Source organism: Nannobrachium achirus, assembly GCF_963921795.1.
Source record: "Nannobrachium achirus genome assembly, chromosome: 23".
In the NCBI taxonomy this organism is placed as follows: Eukaryota; Metazoa; Chordata; class Actinopteri; order Myctophiformes; family Myctophidae; genus Nannobrachium; species Nannobrachium achirus.
The window spans coordinates 50,723,836-50,745,243 of NC_137830.1; the positions used below are offsets into that span (position 1 = coordinate 50,723,836).

Here is a 21,408-nt window from a genome sequence, read left to right on the forward strand (position 1 = left end):
TAATGATTTAGCTAGGGACAGATGTAGCCCAGGGCATGCTCTAATGATTTAGCTAGGGACAGATGTAGCCCAGGGTATGCTCTAATGATTTAGCTAGGGACAGATGTAGCCCAGGGCATGCTCTAATGATTTAGCTAGGGACAGATTTAGCCCAGGGCATGCTCTAATGATTTAGCTAGGGTGCCCGAGTCGGTGATAGATGCCGACTATTGCGTAAATCCCAGAGTACGCCAAAACTAAATTAGGGCCAATGTGTGTACAGGTATATTGTATAGAGTTATAGGCCCCCATTTATCAACGTGGTGCAGATCAAAATTTGGTCGTACACAGAAGAGTGTCGGCATTTATCATTTCAACTTGACTTTGACGTTGGCGTAGGGTAGGATCAAATCTCACGTCAGGTTCTGAGGTGGTGTAGGATTCATTTTACACCTCTTATTCCATTGTAGACATGCGGAGCAGCATTGTCTAACTATCTGACACATGTATCCATTCCAAAATAAATTCCACACTAATAAATAATCCCTGTGAAAATATGGTCTATTTTATAAAAGCATAGGCTATCATGGACATGCACGCCAATTTTATGTTCAAGTTACAATGACAAGCAATTAAAATCTAGTGGTATGGAAGCAATCTAACGCAAGTGCTTTAACAGTCATTCAGATAAGATTGCCGATCTGGCTCAGAAGAAGCTATAGGTCAGGATATGACCACTTATGCGAGACTTGAGCATTTTGCGGAGTCGGAAGCGGCGCTTCTTTTCGTGGACCGTGAGATATCCAACTACAGTCAAGTGTGTCCTACATGTAATGGAGTGTATGTTAAGGACAAAACCCGACGCTCCAAACCTTCAGATTATGACTGCCTCCTTGTCAGTAGGATCGCCAGCACGGCAGACTGTGGTTTATGGGAGTACATGATTTCTTTATTTGTTTGCGTAACCAAAATAACGCACACTGCGCTGCCGCCGATATTGGGTTAAATTAATATATTCCATTCGTGACAATTGTGACAATGACTGGTGTGGTGTCAGTCACTCATGTAGGCTGCAAGATTACATTACAGAATAAATGGTAATAATTGTTCCACAGTGAACCAAAATGCTGCTGGGCTTGGTGATGCGTGTGTGTGTGTGGTCTGTGTGGGACGCTGACATCATGTCAGCGTCCCACACAGATTCCCATGTCAGTGACATGGGAATGAACTTGAAGCGACTGCTGAGTAAACTCTCTTCTATTGGCTTTCCTTTCGTTGTTAGGTCGTATTCGTGTTGTTCTAGTCGTGAAATCGGGCGCTTTGAGAATAATTAAGGGCGTGTTATTTAAATTTCAGCCTGCACATTTATCAACACTGAGATAAAATGTATGCCAGGTGTGTCTATTTAGGACGTGTTCGTAAATACCACTTGAACGTTGGCCTACTCAAAATAGGCTGTTTTTTACACTCCATTGATAAATGAGGGCCATAGAGTGTATAATGTGTAGTTGGAGTCACATACTGTGTATCAGGAGGTCCAGTTTCATCACTGAAGGTAGGAGGAAGTCCTTTAGACCGCTCACTCTTCATAGACAGAAGGCTGGCTGTTGGAGACTCTGCTCTGTGGTCAACACTTCTGGAAACACAAAGTCACTTTATTAAAGCAACATCAGCTCCACCAATCAGATACAAAAACATTACCGGATCTTACACTGTAGCATTGTGGGTAGTGAAGTTTTTCCTCTGTGAGATCGTCAGTTAAACATGCTGCTTAAAACTACATCACTGTGGGATGTTGGCATCAGGGACGTGCTGGCCACTGGGAAAAGCGGGACAACTCCCGAACGGCCGGTTCATTCCCGGCCGGTCCAGGCCGGCCATTAGGAAAAAGATTCGGCCTTCGTTCCATTTTGGGGGCTGGGCGGCCATCAAAGTAAATTGTCACTGTCGGGCAGAAACCTCGTATCTCCAAGTTTCAAATTTGTACATTTTTTCACAAAGCAAAGCCCTGCTTCATCATACAAGGCCGTCGCACAAAAGTAGTGATCTACAAGCACACAACACAACGCCTCGCGGTGCGAGGCGTTCTGTGCTTGTAGATCGGCTGTTTTCACTAGTTTAAATCATTTTTAAAATGATAAATACAATACAAACGGTTTTGGACATGCAAGGTTTCCACCCGACAACGACGAAATATAACTCATGAAATTGGCCCACTGGCTTGTCACTTGTCATGATCTGAAATGTCAAATCTTTGAGTAGCAGCAGCGCTATAGAGAGAGATCTCTCTCTATAGCGCGCAATGAGGGCCTCTACAACTCTTTTTCCCGGGCTGAATCAGGGGCCCAGCACGTCCCTGGTTGGCATTACTGTAACATTTATACAGAATGAGAATGAAAAGGTTCAAGATTCTTTATTGTTGCATCACATTATGAAAGCAGGACATAAAAAACACTGACAAACAAAATGATTGGATCTCTCCACACACACACACACACACACACACACACACACACACACACACACACACACACACACACACACACACACACACACACACACACACACACACACACACACACACACACACACACACACACACTTCATTCTGATTATTTAACCATATCTGGTTAAAGTAGCAGATCTACAAGCTCACGACATGACACGTTCTGACATGAGCTTGTAGATCGGCTATGTTCTGACCAAGTAGAGAGCCCTGAGGAACCCCGGTGCATGTCCAAAACAACCTGGGCTAAGAATCAGTGAACCAAAGATCACTACAGATGACAGAGAGATATTCTAGTACTGTCTACATCAGTGAGCAGATACAAGACATTCTCTAGTTCCTACAGATGACAGAGAGATACTCTAGTACTGTCTACATCTGTGAGCAGATACAAGACATTCTCTAGTTCCTACAGATGACAGAGAGATACTCTACTACTGTCTACATCTGTGAGCAGATACAAGACATTCTCTAGTTCCTACAGATGACAGAGAGATACTCTAGTACTGTCTACATCAGTGAGCAGATACAAGACATTCTCTAGTTCCTACAGATGACAGAGAGATACTCTACTACTGTCTACATCTGTGAGCAGATACAAGACATTCTCTAGTTCCTACAGATGACAGAGAGATACTCTACTACTGTCTACATCTGTGAGCAGATACAAGACATCCTCTAGTTCCTACAGACCAGTGATCTTACTGTGTGTGTGGAGGTCCAGGTTCACTGAAGTCAGGAGGTCTTTCTCTAGACCTGTCACTCATACAGCTGTCTGTCGGAGACTCTGGTCTGTGGCGAAGACTTCTGGAATCACAAAAATAGACATCAGTTTGTTCAAGATTCCTTATTGTTACATGTCTTTATACAGCAAAGAGAGTAACATTCTGACATTCTTAGGTTGTGTCTCCTCTACACATTGTAGCATCAACAAATAAAAGCTAGATATCAATGAAACTAGAAAGGTGCAATTCTGGGAAATTGCAAGTGTGGTTGCAAGGAAATGCAAAATGAATTCCTTCTTACCATTTCTATTCTATATTGTGATGTCATGTGAAGCATGACAACAGTGTGTGAAACATGAACAAAAGCTACACTTTTACGTTTGTGCGCAAGTTAAAAGCAGGTTCACTTTGCTGGCAGAAAAATAATAATAATCTTGGACCAAATACAATAGTATGTTGCCTATAGCAACCACACTAAACAATGACTATAATGATTGGACACATTGTTATTAGACTATGTCTGACTATTTAGTAACTTGCAGACGTAGCCTAGCATCAGAACATGTTCTAGTGTGTATATTGTATAGGAAGATTCACATCACATTGACATACTGTGTGTGTGGAGGTCCAGGTTCATTAGTGAAGTCAATCAGTCCTCCTTTAGACCAGTCACTCTTCATAGACAGAAGACTGGCTGTTGGAGACTCTGCTCTGTGGTCAACACTTCTGGAATCATAATAAATGTTTGAATAATTATAATGTGAATGAAAACAATCTGTTTAACCACTTAATACATATCATTTAGGGGGTCCTCGCCAAATACGGTAACAAGTCTCGGCCGTTCGCCCTCATTCTTTCTGCTGTACTTAACTGTACTTAAGTACAATTTTGAGTTTTTTTTTTTCTTACTTTACTTGAGTATTTCCAATTTGCAATACTTTTACTTCTACTCCACTAAATCTCAGATCCGAATATTGAACCTTTACTCCACTACAATTATTTAAAAACTTAGGTTTAAATGTTACGTTTTTTAACATTACGCCAGACAGACGCCCGGGGCGAACGGCCAGGAGGGCGAACGGCGTGGAATTCCCAAATACATATCATTTAGGGCATTGGTTGAATGAATCCCAGCAGTCCATGAAAGTCCCTGACCCGTTATGAGCTTGTAGATCTGCTGTTTCCACCATTTTGGGTCCCGGGAAAACGTTTCTCTTTTGGGTCACAGGTTACAAAGTTTGGGAAGCACTGATTTAGGAGGTCCAAAAGGCCAAATACATCAAATCACAACAAGTTGTCTCAAGAAGACCCTTTCCATGTAGTCAGGGACCCACAAGCCCAAAAGCTCAAGGAATAGGGTTCAACCTGTGATGTCATGCCGTACTTTTTTATTTCAGTTTTATCTATTAGTTTGGTCATTAAGGTCCACAGAATGAGACGTCTGCTCTGCCGGAAACATCGTGAAACACTATACAGGAAAAGAAAAATATTTAAAAAAGAAGAAATCTTCTTTAAGTAGCATGTGAGTGGTCAAACTAGGGGTTCTTCATTATTATGAATCCATTGCAAGCATTGGTTTTGCATGAAAAAACATTCCTTGGGCTAAATTTCGTTTTGGGGCAGAGCAGACCTCTCATTCTGTGGACCTTAAGGACCAAACTAATAGAAAAACTGAAATAAAAAGTACGACATGACATCACAGGTCATCTCCCCTTCTGGGCTTGAGGGTCCCTGGCTAATGTAGAGCAGATAGCAATCCATTGTCCCATCCTGACCAAGCAGTGGCAAAGCTCTTAGCAGAGAGAGATGCACTGTGTTCTTTCACATACTGTGTGTGTGGAGGTCCAGGTTCATCACTGAAGTTAAGAGGTTCTGCTCTAGAGCGGTCACTCTTCATAGACACACAGCTGGCTGTTGGAGACTCTGCTCTGTGGTCAACACTTCTGCAATCATACAAAACAACACAAACATGTCTATAATAATCAGCACGTGATTGGGAAAAGTATTCAAGCATGAGAGAGTAAAATCCCATGGGTTTCAGCTCAGTGAATTAATGAGTATAATAATAGAAAGAGTAATAAACAGCAAGCAGCAACACTGGGGTCCAAGAACCCAGTGCAACACACCATAACAACAGTCAGCTTCATGTTCCTCCAGTGGCCATTAGGGGGAGCCATGCTACCACTACTAAAAACTCAAAAAATCCCAGGATTTAAGTGGTTTGTTTATAAAATAAAATAAAAGTCAAATAGGTGGAGCTTATGGGTCAAAGTGGCCGCAGGTTAAATGATTATTCACAAACTGCATGTGATTGGACAGGGAGGGAACACTATTAGAATACTCTGTCTTGTATTAATAATAACTTGCACACCAGCTGTGCAACACAGGTGTCATGTTAGTGTTGTGTATATTGTAATGGGTTGACATACTGTGTGTGTGGAGGTCCAGGTTCATTAGTGAAGTCAATCAGTCCTCCTTTAGACCAGTCACTCTTCATAGACAGAAGGCTGGCTGTTGGAGACTCTGCTCTGTGGCGATCAACACTTCTGGAATCATAATGAATGTTTATACAGTTATTATGAGAATGAAAAGTTCAGTTTGTTCAAGATTCTTTAATGTTGGATCACATTATGAAAGCAGGGCTCATCTCCATGCTGGCTTGTGGGGGAAATCTTTGTGAAAATGACCAGAAACACAGAGTTACTGAAATAGCCCTGTATGACCATAACAGGTCTGTGAATCTGAGTGTACAAATGGAACCAAAGGGACCCAATGGAACCATTCCATTTGTACCCTCTCTGAGTGAAGGGGGTCCTTACAAATAAAACATGTGAGAACTAATGGACTCATAATGTGCCTGACATAGTGTTGTGTAATATACAGTCAGTCAGTCTGTATAGAGAAGATTCACCACTGAACAGCACACAGTGATTTGTAGCACTTCATTCACAAAGTGTACACACAGTAACTTCTAATCTATAGATAAACATTAATATCAAGTGTACTCATAGTAACTTATAATATATAGATAAAAATTAATATCAAAGTGTACACATAGTAACTTATAATCTATAGATAAACATACTCAGTGTGAGGAGCTCCAGCTTGGGGAGGAGATGTTGGAGACTCTGCTCTGTGGATGAGATGTTTGTCAGCTCCATCCTCCTCTCTCTGCATACACTCACTCATCTCTGGGTCTTTATTAAACCTGTCAGGGTTACAGTCAATGAAATAGATCATCTCTGGGTCTTTATTAAACCTGTCAGGGTTACAGTCAATGAAACAGATCAGAAAACAAAGCTTGTAGATCTGGAATTTCAGAAATCTTAAAGGTTCTACACCATGCATTTAAAAATAATTTATATAACATTGTTTGTGTCCCAAAACACATTTTTAAAAAGGTTCGAGGCTAAATTACCACTCCTGAATACAGAGCCCCTATCATTTCTGCCTGGCTTTCAGAGCATTTTCAGCTGCAGTACCACCTTGTCCTGAGTGGGAGGACTGCGCTATCGAGCCAGTTTTGGCCCCACACTCCTCCCCACCTCCTGCTCAGCAGGCCTGCCCACCGCTACCCAACCCTCTCCCAGCTCCTCCTGCCTCCTTCTCAGGCCTGCCCACCCCTCCCCAACCCCCACTCAGCACAGCAGTAGGTCCCGATTGTGATGTCACAATCGGACCTTAAAATCAGACAGCCCGTTCTGAGACCTGCTTACATAGACCTGCCCATAAACTAAGACACAATGGTCAGAAATAGGACTTTGTGAGGATAGAACATGCTGGTGGGACAACAAAACACAAAAAAATGGAAAAATGAAAACTCACAGTGTAGTCCCTTTAACACATCGGGTGCCCACGAGGTGTCTACACGCAAATCTCTTTGATGTCTCTGGATGCCCTGCCCCAGTGCCCACGACGTGTTTGACGCGTTTTACAATACTGTAGTTACTGTACATATCGCCTACCGCAATGAAGGCTCTACCACGGTGATCAAACGCCAACAATATGGGAAAAACACTACATTTCCCAAAATGCAGCGCGGTACATGTGACCACGATGTGAAGTCTCCCTGCAGCCACAAGCTTCTGTTCCACTGCACTCTATCGTCCTGCCCTCGCAGCCGCAGGCTCGCACGACCCGTATGTATCTGGATACTATTTTCCCAGTAACGGAGTCTCGGCGGAGATACACGTAACATGCCGGATTCTTCTCCAAGTCTAGCTTTTTCAATCACCATGTTCAATGCGCGGTCCTTTCTACCTACCGTGACACAAACGCTGTGGCCCAGGTTGGATAAAAAGATGTCCTGACTGAAAGAAAACTTTATCGTAAAAATAAACCGGATATCCGTGGATTACATTTACTCGTATCATGGATACTATTTTCCCAGTGACACTGCGGAGGACCGGAGGTAACGTAATGGCGGATTCCTCTCCTGGTCTAGCTTTTTCAGTCACCATGTTCAAAACGCGACCCTTTCTACCGCCCGTGATACACACGCTGTGACCCAAGATTGGTAAAAAGCTGTCCTGACTGAAAGAAAAGATCATCGTGAAAATAAAATTAGATATACTTGGATTACATTTACTCAACGTATTGCGGATACTTTTCCCACGACGCGAAGGTACGTAAATGACGCGTTGCCATGGGCACCAGCAACACACACACGTCATACATTCGGGCACTCAGTGTGTTAAGTTAGGGGGGGGGGGGGGTCCTGGTACAACATGTTTTCATATGGGGGTCCTGTGCTTTTCCTATGCAAACTGCTAGCAAAGTATTCAATCAATCATTCATTCGTTCAATCAATAAATGGTGGGTATTAATGTAAACAGGATTAAACTGCAGATGCATTTAAAGGGACAGTCCACCCTAAACCACATCCCACACTGTGCTGTTCCTTAGGGGGAGTTTCCCTTTAAACAGCAGAGAAACACAGGCCAGAATTTGGTCAGAATGTATTGAGAGGATGAGAGATGAGGTCCTCATTTTAGAGGAGGTCCTAAAATGTGGTGCCCAGCCCGGCCCATGCCTGTCACTGCCCAGCCACCGTTTGTTATGTTGTTAATACAGTATATTATCCTCGCAGCAGAAAATTAGGCATTGCCTAAAATACAGAGGGCTGTATTTTGATTGTCTTAAGTAGCAGCTCTTACGCCTTAACTTAAAGGCCTGTCCATACTGTCTCCGACCACCACATTTTTCTTGGAGAGTTAAAGGAGACATCCAGACCAAAACACATATAGGGTTAAATCTGTCTTTTATCATACCCCTTCATACCTGCTTTAGTCGATTTTTTTCATAGCTGCCCCTGTTGCTAGATTTCGGCTGCCCCTGTTGCCAGATTTCGCGGGCCCTCTCATAACTAACACAGTGGATTGTCCTTAGGCAAGTGCGGTAATTTCTTGAGCTTCAAAGTTAGTATTTTTTTATTGGATTGTGTTTACACAACGTCCTGAGACGAACCACACCGCTGTTTTGACCTCACAGGCACCCTTACTTGTCAAACAGACCCCTCCCTCCCCTCCCTTTCTAGCCTCTCCTCTCCCTGCTCTGGTGCAGAGCAGAAGCAGTTTGACAAGTAAGGGTGCCTGTGAGGTCAAAACAGCGGTTTGGTTGGTCTCAGGACGTTGTGTAAACACAATCCAATCAAAAAATACTAACTTTGAAGCTAAAGAAATAACCGCACTAGCCTAAGGACAATCCACTGTGTTAGTTATGAGAGAGCCTGAGAAATCTAGCAACAGGGGCAGCCGAAATCTAGCAACAGGGGCAGCTATGAAAGAAATCGACTAAAGCAGGTATGAAGGGGTATGATAAAAGGCAGATTTAACCCTATATGTGTTTTGGTCTGGATGACTCCTTTAAGACTTTTTCCAAACTCTAATTCAGGGTAATGCTTTTCAGAAGATGTGAGTGAAGTCATTTTGTAGTTTAACCGGACCTTTCCGACGAAAAGTCCAGCGGTCAGAGACATTATGGACAGACCTTTAAGTTAAGTCACACACAGAGTTTATGTGTGACAGTCTTTTCTAGTGCCTAGAAAAACCCTTGTCTCATTGTGGCCAGCTCATTGGCTATAATCCAATGAGAGCTAGTGCTTTCAGTGTTGCTATAGATACGTGAGAGAACCCATAGCCTGGAGTGCTGCCTCCCACACACCCCCTCCATTCTAGCTGCGCACAATGAGACGTCATGCTCTAGGGGGAAATGCACAGCAAAATGATCTGAGCATTAGGTTATGGGCCCGGCTCGGCCCGTTGGTGAATAAAGAATCGCCCGAGCAGGACTAGACAGAAAGACAGACAGACAGACAGACAGACAGACAGACAGACAGACAGACAGACAGAGACAGACAGACAGACAGACAGACATACAGAGAGGTGTGTCTCTGTACCCTAACCTCACCTGAACCTGAAGACAGAGAGATTTTTTTCCACTCTGGTTTCTGCCAAACAAGTTCTAACAAGAGAATAAAGACAGATAAATATCTGTCTACACCATGCTTTATGCGCACACACACACACACACACACACACACACACACACACACACACACACACACACACACACACACACACACACACACACACACACACACACACACACACACACACACACACACACACACACACACACACACACACACCCCGCCGCCCGCCAATTGAGTCTGAAATCTTATAAGGGGCTAAAAATGCACTTACTGTGTGTGTGGAGGTCCACTGAAGTTAAGAGGTTCCAATCTAGAACGGTCACTCTTCATAGACACAAGGCTGGGTGTTGGAGACTCTGCTCTGTGGCGTTTGGCAACACTCTGACTGACATCCATCTGGAGGTCTTTATTAAACCTGTCAGGGTTACAGTCAATGAAATAGATCATCTCTAGGTCTTTATTAAACCTGTCATTTTATCAAAGGAAAACCTCAGACCATGATAATGTGGAGTCCAAGGACCAAGATGTCATAGGCGCCAGGCCCCAGTGAGGAGGCTGATTTGAAGACTTTCAAATATAATTTCTTCCATAGTGGAAGAAATGATACTTGAAAGTCTGTGCAAAATTTCACAGAAATCTCACACTGTGTTCATGATTTGAGGTATTTTGTTCAAGGCGGAGCACTCCTGCAAACTTTGGAAGCCGATCTCAGCCAATCAGGATGGAATTTGACAAATCTGTTTGTTTTAATCACTATAGAGATAATGTGTAAAGATGTGTATGATGTTTGAACAAAATCTGTAGGAGTACTGTCAAAGAAATTGATTCAAAAATTGCCCTACTGGTGGCGCTAGAACAGGCCGATCTGCTTTGGGATCCAGTGAGTGTGTGCAAGGTTTCACTGCCATCGGGCAAACGGTGCCGGAGATTAGCTGTTAACAGACACACATATTGCTGTGTATATTGTAAAAGAGGATTCACTTACTCTGTGTGTGGAGGTCCACCGAAGTTAAGAGGTTCCAATCTAGAACGGTCACTCTTCATAGACACAAGGCTGGGTGTTGGAGACTCTGCTCTGTGGCGTTTGGCAACACTCTGACTGACATCCATCTGGAGGTCTTTATTAAACCTGTCAGGGTTACAGTCAATGAAATAGATCATCTCTGGGTCTTTATTAAACCTGTCAGGGTTACAGTCAATGAAATAGATCATCTCTAGGTCTTTATTAAACCTGTCAGGGTTACAGTCAATGAAATAGATCATCTCTGGGTCTTTAAACCTCTCAGGGTTACAGTCAATGAAATGGATCATCTCTAGGTCTTTATTAAACCTGTCAGGGTTACAGTCAATGAAATAGATCATCTCTAGGTCTTTATTAAACCTGTCAGGGTTACAGTCAATGAAATGGATCATCTCTGGGTCTTTATTAAACCTGTCAGGGTTTTATGGAGGATTGGGGGGGGGGGGGGGGGCTGGGGTATCAAATATGGAAGGATGTTGTCATGGTAAAATATTAAGATGATGTTCAGTTGTAGATGTAGATGTAGCACTTCTTGTGCTAATATGGTGAAAACGAACACTTTCCATGATCCACGTTCCAATAGAGAGTTTAACATCAAGTCGTTGATAACATGTAACACAACTCATGTAATCTATTTGCTATACTGCCCGTGTAATAAATATTACATAGGGCAAAAATCCCGAAAGCTGAAAATAAGGCTGAATGAACACAGAAGCAACATTAAGAGAGCTGACGTCACATCACCCGTGGCGCGTCACTTCTGTGAACAGAACCACAAAGTTGATGATCTCAAGTGCATTGGTATCGAAAAGGTATGGCTTAACCGTAGAGGTGGTAATCATGAGAAACTACTCCTACAAAGGGAATGTTATTGGATTCACCATTTAAAAACACTATTTCCCCTGGGCATGAATGAAGAATGTAACATGTCTCCTTTTCTATGATCGGCTTGGACATAATGACACCGCCCACGTTTTGATTTAGTAAAATATAACGTGGCTTTTTAGCCCTTGATACAATACTGTGTTTCAAAAAATGTGGCACATTGGATATATACATTTCAGTCTCAAAAGAGAATTGGGCATCGTCATTATCTCCGTTCCGCCGTTCACATGGGTATAGTTGCTGTTTATTGCAAGTGTATATATTTGTTATCCTAATGGTTGAAGCTGATTTATGAAAGGCAATTTGCTGCCCGATGTCCTCAGCGACAAATATTAGTTTAATATGAGATGGTTTGATTATGTATTTGTGGATATTGTTAAAGAAAAATGCATGTATTTTTATTGTTTATTTAATGAAAAACAGAGTTGACTTATTACGCAGTAACCAGTGATAGCAATCACCATTCAGGTGCGAGGTGTCATCCTCCTCACAGGGTGATTGGCATTGATGGTGTCCACCTGGGCACCTGTCATAGTTTCTATAAATAGACCACAGACACCCTGCAGTATCAGATACACTGAAGAAGGCTTACAGCCGAAACGTTTGTTTCTCATCCATGATGCAACAATAAAGAAAAAACAACTCTTGCCACTGTGTGCGATCCATCCTCCTCCTTCTACATGTTGATTTAAAGGGATACCGCACCAGTAGAGTCAGAGCGCGGTGGTAACCAAAAAGTCTATTCAGTTTGATAACATCTAAATGATGTGTTTTACATTCTGACCTGGGATCAGTAGAGTTCATAACAACTAAATGATGTGTTTTACATTCTGACCTGGGATCAGTAGAGTGGTGTCCATCTTTGAAGTCAATACCTTTACCCATGGACCTGTCACTCTTCATGGAGACACAGCTGGGTACAGGAGACCCTGCTCTCTGCTGATGGACCCTGACAGAAAGACAGGATTATTAAAATGTTTACAGTTTTGAATGAATATTTAAAGTTTTTAGGATTAACTCAAAGGTTTATTTCAAGTCAGGATTTAGATGGTGTTTTTAGCATGGGCCTCAGTCCTAAATGGGTTAATGGAATTAACTCATAAATAGTGGACCCCTCTTGGGTCCATTTGGTTCCATTTGTACTCGCCCTGTTGACTTCGGCTCCAACTAGGGATGGGATGATAAGCGATATAATTGTTTATCGTGATAAAAAACACTCATGATAATCGTATCGTGGAGATTTAATTTATCGTGATATCGTCCTCCATCATTCACTTGGATCAATTCACCTTTTATTTGCAGAGCTGCATATCCTGTACCACGTAAACCCTCTAGAATTGGTAAAAGGTACTTAAAACATACGTACTTGATACAGTCTTTTTTTCACTCTCTATCAAATGTCTTTCTCTTTGCCAAAAAAATAGCCGATCTACAAGTTCACAATGCATCGTAACACGACGTGTTGTGAGCTTGTAGATCAGCTATTTTTTGGCAAATGCTCCGCCCCAGGATAATGGATTTTGATTATCGGGATAATATCGTAAGTCACGATTTCTTTTGTCACAATAATGGTGATATGAAATGTTCATATCGTCCCATCCCTAGTTCCAACTGCTAGAAACCTCGGTGTGGTCCTGGACAGCCAGCTATCATTCAAGGCACACATTGCATCAGTCACCCGGTCCTGTAGGTTCACACTCTATAACATCCATAGAATCAGACCCTTTCTCTCCCAGGAGGCAGCCCAGCTCCTCATCCAGACATCTGTCATATCAAAACTTGACTATTGTAACTCTCTCCTCTCTGGCCTCCCAGCATGTGCACTTAAACCTTTCCAACTGATCCAAAATGCTGCGGCACGACTGGTCTTCAACCATGCTAGATTTCATTTTGTATTTTGTAATAAATAAGTGTCATACATATTCTGGTTCTGATATTCTGTAAAAAGAAAAATCGTTGTTGCCAGGAACATATTTGTCCGTGTACAGAAATATTGATGACCCTGTGTGAAAGTATAGCAGGGTAAAATGTTTGAGTTTCAACTCCTGCAACAAAAACATGCAACCAGTCAGTCTGTATAGAGCAGCTTCACCACTGAACAGCACACAGTGATTTGTAGCACTTCATTCACTACACATAGTAACTTATAATCTATAGATAAACATTAATATCAAAGTGTACACATAGTAACGTATAATCTATAGATAAACATTAATATCAAAGTGTACACATAGTAACTTATAATCTATAGATAAACATACTCAGTGTGAGGAGCTCCAGGTTGAGGAGATGTTGGAGACTCTGCTCTGTGGATGAGATGTTTGTCAGCTCCCTCCTCCTCTCTCTGCACACACTCACTCATCTCTGGGTCTTTATTAAACCTGTCAGGGTTACAGTCAATGAAACAGATCATCTCTGGGTCTTTATTAAACCTGTCAGGGTTACAGTCAATGAAATAGATCATCTCTAGGTCTTTATTAAACCTGTCAGGGTTACAGTCAATGAAATAGATCATCTCTGGGTCTTTATTAAACCTGTCAGGGTTACAGTCAATGAAATAGATCATCTCTGGGTCTTTATTAAACCTGTCAGGGTTACAGTCAATGAAACAGATCATCTCTGGGTCTTTATTAAACCTGTCAGGGTTACAGTCAATGAAACAGATCAGAAAACAGAGCTTGCAGATCTGAAAATTCAGAAATCTTAAGTTAGGGGGGTTCCTGTTACAACATCTTTTCATATGGAAACGGCTAGCAAAGTATTCAATCATTCAATCAATCATTCATTCATTCAATCAACCAATCAATCAATCAATCGTGGTTATTAATGTAAACAGGATTAAACTGCAGACACATTTAAAGGGACAGTCCACCCTAAAACACAACCCACACTGTGCTGCTCCTCTGACAGTTGAGAACTGTTTAAGTGGAGTTTCCCTTTAAACAGCAGAGAGAGAGAGAGAGAGAGAGAGAGAGAGAGAGAGAGAGAGAGAGAGAGAGAGCGCCCTAAAATGTGGCCAGTCACTGCCCTGCCACCGTTTGTTAAGTTGTTATTATATTATTATTATTATATATTATCCTTGCAGCAGAGAATTAGGCATTGAATTATCAGCTTGCCGTGGTTCTCTGGTAAAATACTGAAGGGTTGTATTTTGATTGTCTTAAATACCAGCTCTTATGCCTTAACTTAAAGGCATAAGAGTTTTCTTGGAGAGTTCAGACTTTTTCCAAACTCTAATTCGGGGAAGCTGTGCACACAATGAGACGTCATGCTCTAGGGTTAAATTCACAGCAAAATGTCAACAAAAAAGACAAGTGTTACCCATACATACACTAACCCTATGATCGAGATGTGGTGGTTCTGACTGTGACCTACCTACGGTCGCAACAAACACAACTACACAAATGGTAAATGGTGCATTTATATAGCTAGCCCACTTTACAGAGATTGTGCATTACATTCACCCATTCACACACACATTCATTACATTCACCCATTCACACACACAAATTCATTACATTCACCCATTCACACACACATTCATTACATTCACCCATTCACACACACATTCATTACATTCATTCACCCATCCACACACACATTCATTACATTCACCCATTCACACACATTCATTACATTCACCCATTCACACAAACATTCATACAGTGATGTCAGAGGAAATCTCCTCATCAGGAGCAGTTAGGGGTTCAGAGTCTTGCTCAAGGACTCTTCAACACTAACTCTGGGGGAGCCCGATCGAACTGGGAACCTTCCGTGTTCTAATGACGGCAACATCAATACATTTTCAACATTTTCAGGCTGCAACCCCCGAAATAATCATATTTAAAGTAAACTTGGGGGACCCCCCCCCCCCACACACACACACACCTCCCACCCTGACACTAAAAGTTGAGGCATTACATTTTGTATAACAAGGTTGTAGACCTGCTGTTTCTGTTCTGTTTCTATTTTGACAATTTGGACAATGTTTGATTTGTCATTTTAGAGGTATTAAAAAGTCCTTAAATTGTCATTTTAGAAATATGCAGATACCCTCTATACACTTAAACTTTATGTTGGTTTGTTTACTGTTGAGTGAGAAAACAATGTTGCACATTAAGTTAATCATCTGGGGTCCCGACCCACAGGTTGAGAATGATAAACCTCTATTGCATCGTGGTAGTTCCGTGTTCTGACAAAATGGAGTCTGAACAAACTGAGCCACTCCCTGACACACACACACACACACACACACACACACACACACACACACACACACACACACACACACACACACACACACACACACACACACACACACACACACACACACACACACACACACACACACACACACACACACACACACACACACACACACACACACGGCTGATGACTAGAGGGCCACTCTGTTGCATAAAGGTTTCATGGACCGGAAATAGCAGATCTACAAGCTCACCTCATGTGGCTTCAGCGATGTTCTGTGAACTTGTAGATCTGCTCATTTCGGTAACATGTCGGCACTCCGACACATCGCTATTCTGACCCCCTAAACCTAACCTTAACCCTAACCCTAAACCTAACCTTAACCCTAACCCTAAACCTAACCTTAACCCTAAGCTCAGTAAAACTAACACTGGTGAATGCTAACCTGCCAATGCTGGTGAATGCTATCCTGGTGATCTGAATGGAGACCCGTCCCCACTCATTTCAGTATCCGACACCGTGGTACCATGAAGTATACATCTGATCACATTGGCAAATAATATTAGATACAAACATTTTCAAAATAGTCATTGTACAAGATCAAAACACCTCGCATTTATTACTTTTATTATTATTATTATTATTATTATTATTGTAACTTGACATGAACCTACTGTATTAGTGAGGTTCTAAACATATAAATAAATTTCTACTCACTCTGTTCACAAGTTTGAACAACAAAATGTCCGTCTTCTGTCCGTGTGCATCGTGTTCCACATCTGTCTCTCTGTCTGTCTGTCTGTCTCTCCTTACTGTTAAACAACTGAAAGAACAAAGAACAGAAACTTTTTTCTCTCTCTCTGAGGAGGAGTGGTTTGTGCAGAGAGAGAGTACCTGAAGTCATGTGACTTACAGTAAACTGCCTGCTGGTGTGTGTGTGTGTGTGTGTGTGTGTGTGTGTGTGTGTGTGTGTGTGTGAGAGAGAGAGAGAGAGTGAGTGAGTGAGAGAGAGAGAGTGAGAGAGAGACTCGAGGGTTGTTCCAGGTCACTCTGTTGCATAATGGCTTCATGGACGGGAAATAGCAGATCTACAAGATCACCTCGTGTGGCGTCAGCAATGTGCTGTGAACTTGTAGATCTGCTCATTTCAGTGTGCATGTGTATGTACAGTATGAGCCCTAAGTGTTTAGGTGTTTATATGTTTCTCTCCTGCGTGTTGGACAAGACATGATCACCTCAGCTGAAAACAGGTTTCCCCTGCAGGAATTGTGAACAGACTTTATTAGTTTAAAAGGCAAAACATTATGCTTTTCAGCTCATTTAAATCAGGCTGTTGTAGCTTAAGCTGAAAGTGGGTGAAGGTGGGTAGAGGTGGGTGGAGCTTGTAGATCTGCTATTTTCACTAGTATGGGTCCAGGGTAAACGTCTAATTTCTCTCTTTTTTTTTTTTAAATATAAAAGGCAATAAAATATGTCATCACGAAAATAAGGAGAAAATGAACACTTACCAGTCGTCATCAAAGTGAAGCATTATGTTTAAATGAGACGTCCATCACTAAATTAACTACATCTTTTTTATTTCACTCAATATCTAGAACGTCAATAACAACGTTAACAAATACAAAATATACAGTAAATATATACAGTATACAAATACAAAATATACAGTAAATATATACAGTATACAAATACACATAAAAGAAAACAGAATTATCAAGACAATGAATCATCAAGATAGTCTGTGATGTCATCAGCTTTTACTGCTCTTCTGATTGGTCAATGACTCCAAAACCATGACCTTAATGAACTTAACTTTACAGAAACACTTTGTAACAAAGAAACATTCCTTATAGAAACACTTGATTCTTTCAGAGAACTCTGGCTGTTTGTGTAAACATTTGACTGTCAAAACTCTGACACAAACTCTGACCGAACATTTTAAACACACGTATCGAATTGGGGGGGGGGGGGGGGGGGGGTATTACATTATGTTTAAAGGAGTAGTTCACCAAAATAAATGCTCATTTTCTGTCCCAAAGGGTTAGGGTCCATAGTTTGAGGAGGGACAGAGTCTCAAAGAGTCTCCTATTGACAGATGATCAGTTGTCAGATTACTGTCTCAGAGTCAGGAATGTAAGGAAAACTAAATACTCTTGAATTAATTCAAGGCTTCGTGGCTTGAGGAACTGATAGAAAAATACATATTTTTTTTGGTGTGAACTACTCCTTTAATTTAGCATCACAATTCCTTTAACCACTGAGGCCAACTCTACACTTGTGTTCTAAATCTAAAGGTTATTGAAAAACATAAATAATACCTTTTCATGTCAAGGACCCCTGTAATGATATGCATTTGGCCGTGGACCCCCCATCTGAAAATAATTTGTTCCAGGGACCCCTTGAATAATTTTGACCCGATTCTATAAATATCTTCTAAATCCTTCTTCTAACTCAGTGGTTCTCAAACCATTTCATATCAAGGACCCCCAAAATTACACGTATTTGGCCGTGGACCCCCATCTCAAAACATATTGTTCCAGGGACCCCCCAGAAGCAGAGATTTGAGTTACAAAAGTCTGCTTTGAAAAAAGATTTGCACACATTTTCAAGATTTTTCAAAATATAGCAGATCTACAAGCTCGCAGCGCTGCACTCTGTGCCACGCTGCAAGCTTGTATGTCTGCTATCTTTTAATATCTAAAGTATTACATAATTCCAGATTGTGATGCTAAATGAACACATTTAACATTGGACCCCCTGGACCCCCTCAAGGACCCCCACGGGGGTCTCTGAGGGGGGTCCCCACACCTCACGTGGAACCCTGACTTCCTCTCCTGGTGACCACTTCCTCTCCGGACGCCAGCTTCCTGTAGAACTTGGCCAGTTCCTGTATGGGCGGGGCTTGGGACCCGGGCGAGCACGGGATGTCAAAGTCCGACGACTCCTGAGACCCCTGCAGCTCCTCCTCCTCCTCCGATTGGACGCTCTGGCTGCCAATCATCTCCTCCTCCCTCTGACGCCGCCCGTCGAAAGAGGCGGGCCCTCCTTGCTCCCGGTCGACGAGCGTGGAGGTCGTGGGCGTGTCCTGATCCGATGACGCCTGATTGGACGAAAGAGAGAGACATAAAAACACTAGGGCTGAGAAACTGATTAATTGCCATTAATTAATCATAGCGATGCACCAACCAAGAAGAGACAACAAACGCCAAGGGAGAAGTAGCCGATCAGAGCGCTTTGCTTGGCCCAGTGGATGCGAAATTTAGATTTAAAAAACTCACTCGTTGATTCACTCATACAGCAAAATGTGTTTTACACATTTTGCACAATCGCATATTAATATGCGATTAAAATGCGATTAATTGCGATTAATTAATTACAAAGCCTGTAATTAATTCGATAATTCTTTTGAATCGCATCCCAGCCCTAAAAAAAAAAAAATTTTAAAAAAAAAAATTATGATTTTTTTCTCCGCTAAAACATGATTATCAGGTATTATGATTACTAGAAGCTGGGCCGCCCTTCGGGCGGCCCAGCGTCTAGTCGGCGACCTGGCCAACTCGGAACAATGTAAATAGGGAATGAATGCCCCGCCCTTTAATGCAAACCCCATTATACCTGTTTTCATAGGACCCGTTTTGACCATTTGTCTGCCTGTGTCCATTTATGCCCATATATGGAGATATCTGTATCTGTCTGTCTGTCGGTGTCCATTTTATGTCCATATATGGAGATCACTGCAGTTATAGTTCTGGGTCCATTTTATGCCCATATATGCCCATATATGGAGATATCTGTCTATCTGCGTCCATTTTATGCCCATATATGGAGATCTCTGTATCTGTCTGTCTGTGTCCCTTTTATGCCCGTATATGGAGATCTTTGTGATTCTGCATCCATTGTATGCCCATATATGCCATATATGGAGATATATGTTTATCTGCGTCCATTTTATGCCCATATATGAGATTTCTGTCGCTTTTTCAAACAGATGGTCAAAACGGGTCCTATGACAACAGGTATAATGGGGTTTGCATTAAAGGGGGAACCGGCACTGTGTCTGCAACACAGTCGGAGGCACAGACAGATACAGAGATCTCCATAATGGGAATAAAGGGACACAGACAAACAGATGGAGGAGGAGACAAAATTAATGCAAACCCCATTATACCTGTTGTCATAGGACCCGTTTTGACCATCTGTTTGCCTGTGTCCATTTATGCCCATATATGGAGATATCTGTATCTGTCTGTCTGCGTCCACTTTATGCCCATATATGGAGATCTTTGACCATCTGTTTGCCTGTGTCCATTTATGCCCATATATGGAGATATCTGTATTTGTCTGTCTGCATCCATTTTATGCCCATATATGGAGATCTATGCAGACACAGTGCCAGTTCCAGAAAATCCTGATGTCAGACATCAGAATCCGAACCTTTCGTGCTGGTTCCAGAAAATCGTGTATCGGGTCGGGTCGAGGCCGAGCACTGCACTACCTGCTGCGGTGGGGAACGCACGTGCCGAATTTGAAATAGGGAATGAATGCCCCACCCTTTAATGCAAACCCCATGAATGCCCCAGCCTTTAATGCAAACCCCAATATACCTGTTGTCATAGGACCCGTTTTGACCATCTGTTTGTCTTTGTCCACTTATGCCCATATATGAAGATCTCTGCACACACAGTACCGGTTGCGGAAAACTCTGATGTCAGACTTTATGCCCATATCTGGAGAACGCGCGTGCCGGTGGGAAGAAGGGTTCTCGAGATACGCGGATTACATACATACATACACATTCACAGAGATTTTTTGTTGACTCCTGGCGTACGTGATGTCAGAGCCTTTTATGAAGTGATGTCACAATGAGTCAGCGATTGTGCCGATTTCCTCAGGAACAGCCTGATGTTAACAATCAGCTCCGCGTAAGGAGATTCCGAACGTTTCGCGCCGCTACGGGAAAACCGCATGCCGAGTCGGGCCGAGGCCCGGCACTGCACTCCGCGCCGCGGCGGGGAACGCGCGTGCCGAATCTGAAGCCGGTGGGACGAACGGTTCTCGAGATACGCGGATTACAAACAAACAAACAAACAAACAAACAAACAGACAGACAGAGATTTGTCGCATTTATAGATAGATAATAGGAGGAGGATTATTTTCCTAAAAAGTGTACAGAAAGAGTTAAAATTTGGTTTTTATGTGGCCACACCCACCAGTTCATTAAGTATGCCTGGTTGTCATGGTGGGTGGTGACCCAGCTGAAGTTAGCCACACCCACAGTGTTGGGTGAATGGTAATTAGGGGAGGGGTTGATTCTATGATGTCATTAAATCAGTGTTTTTCGACCGGTCCTTTTGACTCAGAGGCTTTCAGCTTTCAGAAAGAAACCAAAAATACACAGGGAAGGCAAATGTGTACATTATAACAGCACCCGGTGGTCTAGTAGAGTAATGTTAACTCCATAGACACATACAAAACATATTATAACCACACCTGGGGGTCTGTTAGAGTAACTCCATAGACACATACAAAACATATTATAACCACACCTGGGGGTCTGTTAGAGTAACTCCATAGACACATACAAAACATATTATAACCACACCTGGGGGTCTGTTAGAGTAACTCCATAGACACATACAAAACATACCAGTAA

General features: G+C 42.3%; 1 protein-coding gene across 1 annotated transcript; it reads right to left on the reverse strand.

Annotated features, from left to right (window-relative positions):
* Positions 1 to 3,186: 3,186 nt before the first annotated feature.
* Positions 3,187 to 16,552, reverse strand: LOC308308974 (uncharacterized protein; the record flags this gene model as incomplete). The annotated part of the gene is made up of 10 exons (XM_080754427.1): positions 16,473 to 16,552; positions 13,811 to 13,930; positions 12,385 to 12,498; positions 10,629 to 10,772; positions 9,915 to 10,058; positions 6,296 to 6,418; positions 5,640 to 5,756; positions 5,040 to 5,153; positions 3,823 to 3,936; positions 3,187 to 3,292 (listed from the first exon to the last, which is right to left on the reverse strand). Exons 2-10 carry the CDS (start codon positions 13,909 to 13,911, stop codon positions 3,187 to 3,189), a joined length of 1,077 nt encoding a protein of 358 aa, XP_080610553.1. The 5' UTR covers positions 13,912 to 13,930; positions 16,473 to 16,552.
* Between the last annotated feature and the right edge of the window lie 4,856 nt (positions 16,553 to 21,408).